General features: G+C 42.4%; 1 protein-coding gene across 1 annotated transcript in view; it reads left to right on the top strand.

Moving 5' to 3' along the window:
* lman2 (lectin, mannose-binding 2) overlaps window positions 1-16,538 on the top strand; it is a 41,279-nt gene that overhangs the window by 12,710 nt on the left and 12,031 nt on the right. Inside the window, exon 3 of the mRNA XM_063053703.1 lies at window positions 9,071-9,188. Within this exon, the coding sequence (XP_062909773.1) occupies window positions 9,071-9,188 (118 nt within the window). The remainder of the gene's footprint in view (window positions 1-9,070; window positions 9,189-16,538) is intronic.

The following is a 16,538-nucleotide window of genomic DNA, read 5'->3' as shown; positions in this document are numbered from 1 at the left end:
AAAACGACAGGACCAGACTTTACCCAGGTTTCTCCAAAGACGTACCATGCGACAGTATGAATATTGAAATCATCATTGGTGTCTTTGAGGCTGTCCTGCTGTTTACTCATGGGAAAGATGTGAAGTTAAAAGGAACCTGATTCTGTTCCTGTTACACAAGTTTAGCTTGAGCTTCAGTAATATTGATTCCGTGTTTAGGTAAAAAAAACAGTTTACGTATATGAAGTCTGCTGCAAGCTCTATTTTTTGAACAGTAAATGCTAAGTTTAGATTAGATTAAGTTTAGATTATGAGGACACTCAGTCCTCGTTTATTGTCATTTAGAAATGCATGCATTAAAAAATGATACAATGTTCCTCCAGAATGATATCACAAGAAAATCACAGGACAAACCAAGAATAAAACTGACAAAACCACATAATTATAACATATAGTTACAACAGTTCAAAGCAATACCATAATTTGATAAAGAGCAGACCATGGGCATGGTTTAAAAAAAAAAGTCTCAAAGTCCCGATAGACTCATCATCTCATGCAGGCGGCAGAAGGGAGAAACTCTCCCCACCATGAACCTCCAAGCGCTGCCATTGGAAGCACTCTACTGCAGCGGACTCTGAGTCCACCCGAAAACTTGGAGCCTCCGACCAGCCCCTCCGACACAGCCTCTCCGGGCACCATCCTCTGCAAAGTGCTTCGACCCCGCCCCGGCCGCCAAGCAACAAGCAAAACAGAACTCGGGGCCTTCTCCTCTGGAGATTCTGGACCACACAATAGCAGCAGCAGCGAAGCAGGTATTTCAGAAGTTTCACCAGATGTTCCTCCATGCTCTCACGTCCGTCTCCATCAAATCAGAATTGTGCACGACACCCTTCTTGACAAATAACAGACATCACCACCGGAGTGGCGGCTGCGCGCTGCGTCACGTCGCCATCTTCTCCTCCTGCCTAAGTTTTGCATAAGTTTTGTTTAACTTGTTCCTCGTCCTTTTATTTAATTTAAGTTCAAGGTGGATCTATTATCAAAGTACTTAGATGTCACAATATACTACCTTGATTTGTTTACTTGCAGGCATTTACAGGGAAAATAATACGATAGAATTTACGAAAAATATATAAAGAGACTAGCAGACAATCCATGTGCAAAAGAAGACAAATCATGCAAATTATTTAAAAGAAGTAAATAAATAGTACTGAGTTGTAGAGTCCTTGAAAGTGGGTCTATAGGTTTTGGAGTCATTCAGCATTGAGGTAAGTGAAATTTTCCACACTGGTTCAGGAGCCTGATGGTTGTAGGCTAATAATTGTTCCTGAACTTTGTGGTGTGGGACTCCTGTACCTCCTGCCTGATGGTAGTAGCGAATAAAGAGCATGGCCTGGATGATGGGGGTCCTTGATGATGGATTCTGCTTTTTTATGACTGCGCTCCTTGTAAATGTGCTGAACAGTGGGGAGGGCTTTGTCTGTGATGGACTCAGAATCAGAATCAGGTTTATTATCACCAGCATGTGTCGTGAAATTTGTTAACTACAAATGGGCTGTTTCCACCAATTTTTGTAGACTTTTCTGTTCCTGGATATTTGTGTTTCCATACCAGTCTATGATGTACAAGTACTCCCAAGTCCCTCTGCACAACAGCATGCTGCAATCTTCCACTATTTAAGTAATAATCTGATCATATTTTTCTTTCCAAAGAGGACCTCACAGTTAAAAAAAAATTGCACTCCATCTGCTAGACACTTGCCCACTCACTTAATCTATCTATATCTTTCTGCTGACTCTCCACATCCTCTGCACAATTTGCATGTCATCTACAACTTAGATATGCTACATTCATTTCCCTTTTCCAAGTTGTTAATGTATATCATGAACAGTTACAGGTCCAGAACCAACCCCTACATCACTCTGTTCACTGCTGACGGCCAACCAGAGAAACAACCATTTTCCCAACTCTCTTCCTTCTATTGGTTAACCAGTGCTCACCATGCTAACACATTACTCCCAACTCAATGCATCCTTCTATTACAACTAAGTCTTTTATGCAGCACGTTACTGAATGCCTTCTGGAAATCCAGGTACCGACCTGTGTTCCCCTCGGTGTTCGTTATATCCTGAGAGCTCCAGTAAGTTTGTCAAACAGGACCTGCCCTTAATGTATCTATGCTGTGCCTGCCTGACTGAACTATATCTATCCAGATGTCTCACTAATTCTTCTTTAATGTTAGCTTCAAGCATTTTCCCGACTATAGAAGTTAAGCTGGCTGGCCTATAGTCGTAGTTCTTTTATGTACTCCTGCTGCTTAATAACAAATTTCACAATATATTGCAGTGATATTAAACCTGATTCTGACAATGCTTTCTTTGTTGATGTGTGAACTGATGCTTGGGGTTGATGTTGAGTCTCCCAGGGCTACTTCCAACTCATGATTGCCATCTCTGGGTCTGTCCTGATAGAACAAGAGCTACACAAGGATTGTTTAGGAACCTGGTACATTGATTCTTTGAGTACAGCTGTGTTGATATCCTTTTATTCTCTCAGTTTAGACTTCAATTCCCGGTGTGAGGGGATTCATTGTAGTGTTAACTGGTTTAGGAGATCTTGCTACATAGGAATTCAATATTAAAAATTACTGTCAGGTGATCCATCAGTTTTGTAGAAACATAGAAAACCTATAGCACAATACAGGCCCTTTGGCCCACAAAGCTGTGCCTAATTCCTGTCCTTAGAAATTACCAAGGGTTACCCACAGCCCTCTATTTTTCTAAGCTCCATGTACCTATCCAGGAGTCTCTTAAAAGACCCTATCGTATCTGATTCCACCACCGTCACCGGCAGCCCATTTCACGCACTCACCACTCTCTGTGTTTAAAAAAACAACAACAACAACAACTTACCCCTGTACCTACTTCCAGGCACCTTAAAACTATGCCCTCTCGTGCTAGCCATTTCAGCCCTGGGAAAAAGCCTCTGACTATGGAGGCCATATGGGTGGAGCTGAGAAACAGGAAAGGCATGATCACATTAATGGGTTTGTATTATAGATCACCCAATAGTCAGCAAGAATTGGAGGAGCAAATCTGCAGAGAGATAGCAGACAACTGCAGGAAACATAAAGTTGTGATTGTAGATCTCCTCACCCTATTACTGCTATCTTTGGACTACCTAAAATTTCTAGTAATCTTTCCCCTTCAGCCCGTAGAATGATTGCATTTCTTACTTTAATGGCGAAAAGATGTATTTTACAACATTGGAAAGAGCTTAATGCTCCAACTACCTTTTTTTGGTTTTCTCAGACGATTTTATGTTTGAATCTGGAGAAAATTAGAAGTAACCTTTATGATTCTTCATTTAAATTTGAACAGATTTGGGGACCTTTTATTCGATATTTTCATTTAATGTAATATTTACCCTTCTTGTTTTTTTTCACTGTTTTAATGGAGGTCGGGATTGAGGACGTGATTTTAAGTTTAACTCTGTTTGGTTTCAAGTTAGCCCATTGCTTTGCTTTGCTTTTAGTTAGTTGCACGGTGGGTTTTTTTTGGGGGTTTTTTTTTCTTTTTTTCCATTGATATATATAAAATCTAGTATACTATTATGTTATCTTGGTTTCTTATGCTTAAATTACTATGCCCTCTCGTGCTAGCCATTTCAGCCCTGGGAAAAAGCCTCTGACTATGGAGGCCATATGGGTGGAGCTGAGAAACAGGAAAGGCATGATCACATTAATGGGTTTGTATTATAGATCACCCAATAGTCAGCAAGAATTGGAGGAGCAAATCTGCAGAGAGATAGCAGACAACTGCAGGAAACATAAAGTTGTGATTGTAGGGGATTTTAATTTTCCACATATTGATTGGGATTCCCATCCTGTTAAAGGTCTAGGCGGGTTAGAATTTGTAAAATGTGTTCAGGAACGTTTTCTAAATCAATATATAGAGGTACCAACTAGAGAGGATGCAATATTAGATCTCCTATTAGGAAACGAGTTAGGACAGGTGATGGAAGTGTGTGTAGGGGAACACTTTGGTTCCAGTGATCATAACACCATTAGCTTCAACTTGATCATGGATAAAGATAGATCTGGTCCTCGGGTTGAGGTTCTAAACTGGAAAAAGGCCAAATTTGAAGAAATGAGAAAGGATCTAAAAAGCGTGGATTGGGACAGTTTGTTCTCTGGCAAGGATGTGATTGGTAAGTGGGAGGCCTTCAAAGGAGAAATTTTGAAAGTGCAGAGTTTTGTAAGTTCCTGTCTGGATTAAAGGCAAAGTGAGTAAGAACAGGAACCTTGGTTCTCAAGGTATATTGGAACTCTGATAAAGAAGAAGAGAGAGATGTGTGACATGTGTAGGAAACGGAGCAAATAAGGTGCTTGAGGAATATAAAAAGTGCAAAAAATACTTAAGAAAGAAATCAGGAGGGCTAAAAGAAGACATGAGGTTGCTTTGGCAGTCAAGGTGAAGAATAATCCAAAGAGCTTCTACAGGTATATAAAATTGGTCCTCTTGAAGATCAGAGTGGTTGGCTATGTATGGAACCAAAAGAAATGGGGGAGATCCTAAATGGGGTTTTTGCATCTGTATTTACTAAGGAAACTGGCATGGAGTCAATGGAAATAGGCAAACAAGTAGTGAGGTCATGGAACCTATACAGATTGAGGAGGAGGAGGTGCTTGCTATCTTGAGGCAAATCAGAGTAGATAAATCCCCAGGACCTGACAGGGTATTCCCTCGGACTTTGAAGGAGACTAGCGTTGAAATTACAGGGGCCCTGACAGATATATTTAAAATGTTGGTATCTACGGGTGAGGTGCCAGAGGATTGGAGGATAGCTCATGTTGTTCTGTTATTTAAAAAGGCTCTAAATTTAATCCGGGAAATTATAGGCTGGTAATTTTGACGTCAGTAGTAAGTAAATTATTGGAAGGAATACTAAGAGATAGGATCTACAAGGGATTGGATAGACAGGGACTTATTAGGGAGAGTCAACATGGCTTTCTGCGTGGTAGGTCATGTTTGACCAATCTATTGGAGTTTTTCAAGGAGGTTACCAGGAAAGTGGATGAAGGGAAGGCAGTGTTGTCTACATGGACTTCATTAAGGCCTTTGACAAGGTCCCGCATGGGAGGTTAGTTAGGAAGATTCAGTCGCTAGGTGTACATGGAGAGGTAGTAAATTGGATTCGACATTGGCTCAATGGAAGAAGCCAGAGAGTGGTAGTGGAGGATTGCTTCTCTGAGTGGAGGCCTGTGAATAGTGGTGTGCCACAGGGATCAGTGCTGGGTCCATTGTTATTTGTCATCTATATCAATGATCTGATGTTAATGTAAACTGGATCAGCAAATTTGCTGATGATACAAAGATTGGAGGTGGTGTGGACAGTGAGGAAGGTTTTCAAAGCTTGTAGAGGGATTTGGACCAGCTGGAAAAATGGGCAGAAAAATGGCAGATGGAGTTTAATACAGACAAATGTGAGGTATTGCACTTTGGAAGGACAAACCAAGGTAGAACATACAAGGTAAATGATAGGGCACTGAGGAGTGCAGTAGAACAGAGGGATCTGGGAATACAGATGCAAAATTCCCTAAAAGTGGTGTCATAAGTAGATAGAGAGCTTTTGGTACATTGGCCTTTATAAATCAAAGTATTGAGTATAAAAGTTGGAATGTTATGATGAGGTTGTATAAGGCATTGGTGAGGCCGAATTTGGAGTATTGTGTTCAGATTTGGTCACCAAGTTACAGGAAGGATATTAATAAGGTTGAAAGAATGCAGAGAAGGTTTACAAGGATGTTGCTGGGACTTGAGAAACTGAGATAGATTTAGATTAGATTATGAGGACACACAGTCCTTGTTTATTGTCATTTAGAAATGCATGCATTAAAAAATGATACTACGTTCCTCCAGAATGATATCACAAGAAAACACAGGACAAACCAAGACTAAAACTGACAAAACCACATAATTGTAACATATAGTTACAACAGTGCAAAGCAATACCATAATTTGATGAAGAGCAGACCGTGGGCAGAGTTTAAAAAAAAAGTCTCAAAGTCCCGATAGGCTCATCATCTCACGCAGGCAGCAGAAGGGAGAAATTCTCCCTACCATGAACCTCCAAGCGCCGCCAACTTGCCAATGCAACACCATTGGAAGCACCCGACCGCAGCGGACTCTGAGTCCGTCCGAAAACTTCAAGCCTCCGACCAGCCCCTCCGACACAGCCTCTCCGAGCACCATCCTCTGCTGAGCGCTACAACCCCGCCCCAGCCGCCGAGCAACAAGCAAAACTGAGGACTCGGGGCCTTCTCTGGAGATTCTGGACCACACAATAGCAGCAGCAGCGAAGCACGCATTTCAGATGTTTCACCAGATGTTCCTCCATGCTCTCACGTCCATCTCCATCAGATCAGGACTGTACACGGCACCCTAATTGACAAATAACAGACATCGCCACCGGAGTGGCTGCTGCGAGCTGCGTTGCACTGCCATCTTCCCTACAGAGAAAGGTTGAATAGGTTAGGACATTATTCCCTGGAGTGTAGAAGAATGAGGGGAGATTTGATAGAGGTATATAAAATTATGATGGGTATATATAGAGTGAATGCAAGCAGGCTTTTTCCATTGAGGCTAGGGGGCGAAAAAACCAGAAAACATGGGTTAAGGGTGAAGGGGGTAAAGTTTAAAGGGAACATGGGGGGGGGGGCTTCACACAGAGAGTGGTGGGAGTGTGGAATGAGCTGCCAGATGAAGTTGTAAATGTGGTCTCACTTTTAACATTTAAGAATAACTTGGACAGGTACATGGATGAGAGGTGTATGGAGGGATATAGTCCAGGTGCCGGTCAGTGGTACTAGGCAGAAAAATGGTTCGGCACAGCCAAGAAGGGCCAAAAGGCCTGTTTCTGTGCTGTAATGTTATATGGTTCTATCCACATGATAAATGCCTCTCATCATCTTATACACCTCTATCAGGTCACCTCTGATCCTCCATCGCTCCAAGTGGAAAAGGCGGAATTCACTCAACCTATTCTCATAAGGCATGCTCCCCAATCCAGGCAACTTCCTTATAAATCTCCTCTGCACCCTTTCTATGGTTTCCACATCTTTCCTGTAGTGAGGCAATCAGAACTGAGCGCAGTACTCCAAGTGGGGTCTGACCAGGGTCCTATATAGCTGCAACATTACCTCTTGGCTCCTAAACTCAATCCCACGATTGATGAAGGCCAATGCACCATATGCCTTCCTAACCACAGAGTCAACCTGCGTAGCAGCTTTGAGTGTCCTATGGACTCGGACCCCAAGTTCCTACACACTGCCATTAATACTATATTCTGCCACCATACTTGACCTACCAAAATGAACCCTCTCACACTTATCTAGATTGAACTCCATCTGCCACTTCTCAGCCCAGTTTTGCATCCTATCAATGTCCCGCTGTAACCTCTGCCAGCCCTCCACACTATCCACAACACCTCCTAACTTTGTGTCATCAGCAAATTTACTAACCATCCCTCCACTTCCTCATTCAGGTTATTTATAAAAATCACGAAGAGTAGGGGTCCCAGAAAAGATCCCTGAGGCACACCATGGGTCGCCGACCTTCATGCAGAATATGACCCGTCCACAACCACACTTTGCCTTCTGTTGGCAAGCCAGCTCTGGATCCGCAAAGCAATGTCCCCTTGTATCCCATGCCTCCTTACTTTCTCAATAAGCCTTGCATGGGGTACCTTATCAAATGCCTTGCTGAAATCCATGTACACTACATCTTCTGCTCTACCTTCATCAATGTGTTTAGTCACATTCTCAAAAAAAATTCAATCAGGCTTGTAAGGCACAATCTGCCTTTGACAAAGCCATACTGACTATTGCTAATCATATTATGCCTCTCCAAATGTTCATAAATCCTGCATCTCAGGATCTTCTCCATCAACTTACCAACTCACTGGTCTATAACTTCCTGGGCAATCTCTACTCCCTTTCTTGAATAAGGGAACAACATTCACAACCCTCCAATCCTCCGGAACCTCTCCCGTCCCTATTGATATTGCAAAGATCATTGCCAGAGGCTCAGCAACCTCCTCTCTCACCTCCCACAGTAGCCTGGGGTACATCTCATCCTGTCCCGGAGACTTATCCAACTTGATGCTCTCCAGCTTTTCAGTCCATTGTAAGTCATCCCTACAATCACCAAAATCCTTTTCCGTAGTGAATACTGAAGCAAAGTATTCATTAAGTACCTCTGCTAACTCCTCTGGTTCCATACACACTTTTCCACTGTCACATTTGATTGGTCCTATTCTCTCATGTTTTATCCACATACTTGGAGAATGCTTTGGGTTTTCCTTAATCCTGTCCACAAAGGCCTTCTCATTGGCCCCTTCTGGCTGTCCTAATTTCATTCTTAAACTCCTTCCTGCTAGCCTTGTAATCTTCTGGATCTCTGTCATTACCTAGTTTTTTGAACCTTTCATAAGCTCTTCTTTCCTTCTTGACTAGACTTACAACAGCCTTTGTACACCACAGTTCCTGTACCCTACCATCCTTTCCCTGTCTCATTGAAACATACCCATGCAGAACTCCACACAAATATCCCCTGAACATTTGCCACATTTCTTCCATGCGTTTCCCTGAGAACATCTGTTTCTAATTTATGTTTTCAAGTTCCTTGATCTGTTTTTGTTTCGTGAATGTATCCTGTTTGTGCATGTTAAGTGGCAGCAGACCTACATGCTCATGCATCTAGGTTTGGAGTGAAATTGATAAATAGGGTAGTGGGTTTCTTCCAAGAAAGATTTTATTTATTGTAGTTTGTTATTTTCATTTTGGTCTTTAGGGCAGCTTCTTCATTCTGAGATTACATAAATGGCAGAAATTAAATTTGTCAGCTGTTATGGTGGGATTTGGTGTAACTGACTTTCATACACATCTGCAAATTGCTAGACATGAATCTAACCACTGTACTGCCACCACCTCTACAAATTCTAACTTTTACAGCTTATGTAATTGATTATGTAAAGAGCAAAACATAATCTTTTTCTGTAAGGTCTCAGCCATTGTTGTCTCTCTTGGCAGCCTTGTTACCTCAAGGACTGGGAGCTTCACGTCCAGTTCAAAGTTCATGGAGCAGGGAAAAAGAATCTTCACGGTGATGGGTTAGCTGTATGGTACACAAAGGATCGATTAACACCTGGTACAGTATTTCTCCTATGTTATCAGATTGAAGTGTGAGTAGGAAATGAAATCCACTGATGTATGCCATGAATAAGAGTTCAGATATTTGAAAAGTGGTATAAGGTGATGATGCCTTTTGTAAATGGGGATACTTAACTTGAGAAATTTATCTTAACTGCAGTTACAACCCCGGCCTCATTTTACAGAGAGAACCTGCATTTATATTGTGCAATAGAAGACACTTAACAGCAGTCCCTGGTGTGAGATAGCTGATACAGTAGCCAATCTGTAAGTCGGGTTTGAACAGTGGTTGTGAATGGAAAACTGTAACATTGTTGGCAGTTAAGTATGGAGAAGAGCGCCCTGATTTGCTCACTGTTGCAGAACCTTTTGCTTTGTATTCAAACTCAAATCTTTGCGCAAAGTACTTCCTTGTGAATTGTATGTCCCTGTTTGCAAGTCGCAATTTTGCCAGGCTGATTTTGTCCATCATCCTTTGCTCAGCTTCCTTGGGTGTGGATGGAAACAAATGTGATTGTAAAATAACAGGCTTTTGACAAGCCATCTGGAACAGATGATCTTGTACTAGGCACAGGATGCAACTGAATAGCAGCTGTAAGTCTACAAAACAAAAACACACACTAATATTTGTTTATCCACCCCTGCAGAAGTTAGTTATTTTCCATTCTTAATTTGGCTGTGCTGAAAAGCATTCATTACCTATTCCCAGTTTTTCTTGAGAAACTGTTAATGTGGATTCCTGTCAAGCTCCAGATTGAGAGTAAAGACATTCTCACACTGCTGTTAGGGAGTTCTAAAAGTTTAACCCAGAGTTTGTAAAGAGATGATATTTCATATTCAAATTAAAACAAAATTGCCTTTGAGGGAGCCTGATGATTTTTCTTGCATCTGTTGCCATTAACGTTAGAATTGGGTTAGTATCTGCTCTGAAGGAAATGACGTTTGATAGTGCAGTCTCATTTATTCACATTGATTTAAAACTTTCTGATCAAATTGCTGACGTCTCTTGTTGCCAGTGAGTAAAGCATTGGCAGACTATCCATGATGGCAAGAGGTACGTTGTATCTCTGCTCAAAGGTGTGTATGTGGCGCCATGGTAGCACAGCAGATAGTGTGACGCTATTACAACTCAGGATGTCAGACTTTGGAGTGGGGTTCAATTGTGGTGTTATCTGTAAGGAGTCTGTACATCCTCCGCGTGGAATGTGTGGGTTTTCCCTAGCTGCTCTGGTTTCCTTCCACAGTCCAAGGACAAATGGCGTAGATTAATTGGTCATTGCAGGTTAGAGTTAAATTGGGGCTGCAGAGTCAGAAAGGCCTACTATCCTGTACCCCTAAAATGAGAATCTGTGCTAGCTTTGGACATGGAATAATAGAGAATTCGTTTTAACTGAGTTTGACACTACTGAATTTGACATTCAGTGTGGAGCTCTAGGATTTTGCTTTTTTTCCTGCTCGTGCTGTCAAAAGCAGTCCTCTTGGAAGCCACGAAGTCATATTGGGTTGATATTAAAATGTTTTTATCATTCCCAAAAGATCCGACTGACAGGACTGACCTTACCAAGTGAACACTTCCAACCTGGTTTTGAATATCATGATGCATCGACACCGCTCAATTTTAGCATTTCATTGACTGCAGTTATCACTTTTCTCTCTCACTGACCCAGTTTCTTTATGTCCCTTTGCTGCATTTTCTTCCTTATCAGTGACATAGATGAGTTGACTTAAGCCAGTCATTCTGACAACCAGGTAGGTCATGCCCCTGAATTTTACCTGGTTAGGCTTAGGGCTTTAAATGCATTTGAATATTTTTGCCTTCCAAAACTGCTCAAACTCTATGAAACAATTCAAAGTTATTTGAATTGCTACATTGATGTACATTAAAATGCTACATCACCTAAAATTTTTGTAACAGCAGAATTTGCCACTAGTCCTTGCCTGCACAAGCAGCACAGTGCTCGTACACATTTCATAAATTGTCAGAGAAGCTTGCCCTATGGGTCAACAACTGGTTTGGAACTTGTTTATGTTGAATCATAAACATGGTGGTATTATCTTGCTGAGACACTTACCTTGCAAGGTCCAATGTGGTACTCAGTTACCTAGATTATGATGCAATCTTGAAGAACTGAAATCCAATATCTTTTCAGTCTCTCATTGAGACTTTTGGCAGGAGGCTTGGCCATTTCAAGTAACATGAATTGATGCAGCCTTTATTTCAATAATGGGCTGGGAATTGTTGCCTCTGATATTCTTCATTCAACTTTGCCCACCTTCATTTTCTGTGTATTTTACTGTGTCGTAATATTGTGGATCTTAATGCAATCATGAGTCCTCTGAGTTGTACTATTCTCTGATTCTTTTGTTCGTCTTTTAAGTCTCTTTTACATTCACAGCTCTGCTGGTAAGCGCATCAAGTACTGCAAGATTATCCCATCAGCGAGTTGTTTGATAGTGATGGAGCTGGACTCATTACGTATCATTGTAGTATTGTTGCCTGGACTCATTACATACCATTGTATCAAGGTGGTGCCTGATCCAACAAATTGAGCGAGTGTTTATCTTGGTCATTTTTATTGGATCGCAAGACCCTGCTGGACACTTAACATGTAATACTGCAAGTCGGTTCAGTGGTGGGGCCAACAGTGGGGGAGCTGCATTGCCGTGGCAGTGGAGTTGCCAGTAATGTAGCAGCCTATTGTCGCTGTCCAGGGAAGAGAGCAGGAGTTTTGCTGGGTGTGCTGAGTTGGGAACTAGCCCCTCCTGTCAGTGCTGCCCTCCAGTGTTCACTCGGTGGAAGAACAAGCTGGGCCAGGATAATCTGCAGTCATGCCACTTCGGGATTTGGGCTATATGTTTTTCTGAAATTGTAACTATATTTGTTATTTATGCTATTTGCTGTGTGCTGTTGGTAATGTCTTTTGCACCTTGGCCCCAGAGGAACGATGTTTCGATTGGCTACCCTCATGTATGTGTGAATGATAATTAAACTTGAACTTATGCAGTGCATTTCTCGGTAATACGGACTTGATGCATACTGCACGGTGTCATTTGAAATTGTCCATACCGGTTTAGTGGCATAGGAACTGGCAAGGTTTATTCTGTGCAATAGCATTTTGTTTACATACCTTTGGATACAGCACAGTTCATTCACCATAATTCTCTAGGAGTTGAGGATGCCATCGTCTTCCTGCTGAACCGTGTCTACGCCCACCTGGACAAGTCAGCGAGCACTGTGAGGGTCATGTTTTTTGACTTCTCCAATGCGTTCAACACCATCCGCCCTGCTCTGCTGGGGAGGAGCTGACAGCGATGCAGGTGGATGCTTCCCTGGTGTCATGGATTCTTGATTACCTGACTGGCAGACCACAGTACGTGTGCTTGCAACACTGTGTGTCCAACAGAGTGATCAGCAGCACTGGGGCTCCACGGGGGACTGTCTTGTCTCCCTTTCTCTTCACCATTTACACCTCAGACTTCAACTACAGCACAGAGTCTTGTCATCTTCAGAAGTTTTCTAATGACTCTGCTATAGTTGGATGCGTCAGCAAGGGAGATGAGGCTGAGTACAGGGCTACGGTAGGAAACTTTGTCACATGGTGTGAGCAGAATTATCTGCAGCTTAATGTGAAAAAGACTAAGGAGCTGGTGGTGGACCTGAGGAGAACTAAGGTACCAGTGACCCCTGTTTCCATCCAGGGGGTCAGTGTGGACATGGTGGAGGATTACAAATACCTGGGGATACGAATTGACAATAAACTGGACTGGTCAAGGAACACTGAGGCTGTCTACAAGAAGGGCCAGAGCCTTCGCTATTTCCTGAGGAGACTGAGGTCCTTTAACATCTGCCGGATGATGCTGAGGATGTTCTACGGGTCTGTGGTGGCCAGTGCTATCATGTTTGCTGTTGTGTGCTGGGGCAGCAGGCTGAGGATGGCAGACACCAACAGAATCAACAAACTCATTCGTAAGGCCAGTGATGTTGTGGGGATGGAACTGGACTCTCTCACGGTGGTGTCTGAAAAGAGGATGCTGTCTAAGTTGCATGCCATCTTGGTCAATGTCTCCCATCCACTACATAATGTACTGGTTGGTCACAGGAGTACATTCAGCCAGAGAGTCATTTCACCGAGATGCAACACAGAGCGTCATAGGAAGTCATTCCTGCCTGTGGCCATCAAACTTTACAACTCCTCCCTTGGAGGGTCAGACATCCTGAGACAATAGGCTGGTCATAATTTACTGGCATAATTTACATACTACTATTTAACTATTTATGGTTCTATTACTATTTAATATTTATGGTGCAACTGTAATGAAAACCAATTTCCCCCGGGATTAATAAAGTATGACTATATAAGCATTACATTTTGTAAAATAATTATGTTTATGTAATTGGTTTGCTCTCACTCCTTTCGACTTTCTCAGTGAAATATTTGTACATATACCTAATGTAGGCAGACAGAACTGAATAACTTGGAGTTGGGAGTTGAATTGTTTTACCTACTATTCGTCCAGTGTAAAGCTGAACTTGATCAAGCCTTTATATTCTGGGCGCCATTAAGCAGTTTCTACGAAAGTCAGACAAGCCATCCTCAGATAGTGAAAAAAGAATTTTCTTCAGATGTATGATCTGTCTTTGATTATCATGGGTGAGAAGCACTAGGATGGCCTTATCTCAGAGCATTGTGTAAGAAGGCCATGAAACGTTTCTTCACAAGAAGAAAAGTGGAGCTGAAGGATGGAAGAGATGAAAGTTGGAGGCAGAGGAAGCCAAGAAGTCGAGCAAGTTCTTCATGCCCTTCTTTGAAAAGCCCGGAAAAAAGTAGTTTGACACGTCCCATGGAGCCGCTTGCACCTGCTACAAGTTTGTTAGAATATGAAGGTGGATCAAGTACAAGTGTGTCACAAGCCGAGGAGGAAGTCAAGTCAGGTAAATCCGAGTATGATGAGATTAAGAGTGAGGCTGCCACAGAGAACGTGGACATGACAGGAGGGGAAGACGACGATGGTGGTGATGTTGAACTTATTGACGACATTGAACATGACGACACTGAACCTAGTGAACTGGATGGTGTCAAAGAGCCTCGAACTATCATACCAGAAGTGATTGAATAGCATGACATTGGACTTCTGAAGTTCGTCAAGGATACTGGAAAAGCAATTCTGCTTGACGCGTTGAGAACAGAAATAATAAAGCTGGGTTCGAAGTATTTCCAGAACAGTGGGGGGCCTTTCCTATAAATAATCGCTCAATGAACAAAACTTGGTTCAAGAGGAAATTGGGAAATGGTCGTGGTGAGGAAGTGACTCGCTCATGGCTGGTCTATTCCCCTTCTAAAAAGTCTGCATTTTGTATCTGTTGTCTTCTCTATTCCCGGTCAGACCATCAATCCTTATTGGAGCAGGAAAATGGATTCAACCAGTGGAAAGCACCTGAAAAGATCAGTGTTCATGAAAATGCCAAGAATCATCGGGAATGTTTCACACAGTAGGAGGAAATTTAGCTGGAAACAGAGGAGTTATTGACGCAATATTTCAGTCACAGATTGAGAAGGAAAAGCAGAAGTGGCGTGATATCTCGACGAGAATCCTTCACTGCATAAAATTCCTTGCGACTCAGAACCTGGCTTTGCGAGGACACAGGGAGTCACTTCAGCCTAACGATGACTTCAATGTGGGAAATTTCCTTGGCTTACTGAAACTACTGGCCATCTTTGACCCTGTCATAAAAGAACACCTCACTCATTTGGAAAGTCATCCTGGATCCACGTCTTATCTTTCACCAGGTGTCCAGAACGAATTCATCCACATGATGGCATCTACTGTTCACCAGAGGTTACTGAGAAGCATTCGTACAGCCAAGTACTATGGTCTCATGTTTGACTCGACTCCTGATAGGCACACCGTGAGCAGATGTCAGAGTAGTGAGGTATATGGAAGTTGATTTTGAGAGGAAAACAGTCCGTGTTAGAGAGTTCTTCCTTGGTTTTATCCAGATAAGCCAGAATGATGCTGAGAGCTTGGTTGAAGATATTTTGAAACAGCTAGAGAAGGTCAAAATGGAGCTACAAGATTGTTGGTCACAGTGCTATAACAACGCTACTGTGATGGCTGGACGCAGAAATGGTGCTTATCAAAGAATAAGTGAGAAAAACAACCTGACAGTGTTTGTGAATTGCGACAATCACTCACTCAACTTGGTGGGTGTACATGCAGCCAAGCAGGATACAATGATGGTCACGTTTTTTGGAACCATCAAAGCTCTCTATGTATTTTTCTCTCGTTCAGCACAGCGCTGGGAAAACCTCAAAAACGCTGTGCCTGTGATTGTTAAGTCGGAGTCCGACCACCAGGTGGAGTACAAGGACAGAAGCAGTGAAGCCTGTCAACGAGTACCTTGAGGAGATACTTTAAGTTCTCCAGGACATGATAGACAATGAAAGCGAGACCAGTGAAACAAGCAACTGTACAACCACATGTTGAGTTACGATTTTCTGATTTTACTAGGATTTTGGAACAATGTACTCATTCGCATTGAACATATTCAGAAGATGCTGCAGGTTCCTAACATGAACTTCCACGATGCTGCCCTGGATTTGAAAGCCCTCCGAGATCATTTTCATGATGAAAGAGAAGTGTTGGTCGATGAGTCACTCAAAGAAGTCGGTCTCTGTCAAGAATAGAATATTGAAGTTGAAAGACGTCAGAGACGAAAGAAACGAATGGCTGATGAGAAGTTGAGAAATACTGGGTTAACAGCTAAGGAAGAAATGGAGAGAGTTATGAAGGGAACACAACCATCTTCACAGAGAAACGGATGAAAGGTTCACTCGTTTGCACAACACTGACACCAAGTTTGGGTTCCTTCTCGATGTTGAGGGACTGTGTTATGGCGCCAACAGTAACGCCCTAAAGAAGAAGTGGGAAGATTTGGACGAATTGTACAGCTCTGATGTGGATGGACAGCAGCTATATGAAGAAATTTTGGATTGCGGAATGTTGCTATCAAAGCGGGTCAACATTGAAATTTCAAGACCTGAAGAGCTTCTTGAATTTATTGTTCAGTATGAAGATGAGAGCGTCTTCCCCAGTCTTTGCATTGCTATTCAGATAATGCTAACCATCACAGTTCCCATTGCCAGCTGTGAGAGATCATTCAGCAAGTTAAAACAAATACTTTCGTATTTGAGAGCCTCATGGGTCAAGGCAGACTCTGTGATCTTGCTCTGCTGAGTGTAGGAAGAGAAGAAACTGAAAAAACTGACTTTGATCACATCATAGACCAATTTGCATCAGTGAAAGCAAGGAAGGTGCAGCTATAATTTTCATGTAGTGCCATAATTTG

This window comes from Mobula hypostoma, chromosome 7 (assembly GCF_963921235.1).
Source record: "Mobula hypostoma chromosome 7, sMobHyp1.1, whole genome shotgun sequence".
NCBI lineage: Eukaryota > Metazoa > Chordata > Chondrichthyes > Myliobatiformes > Myliobatidae > Mobula > Mobula hypostoma.
Note: the sequence above shows the minus strand (reverse complement) of the source record. Positions and strands in the feature narration are given on the sequence as shown.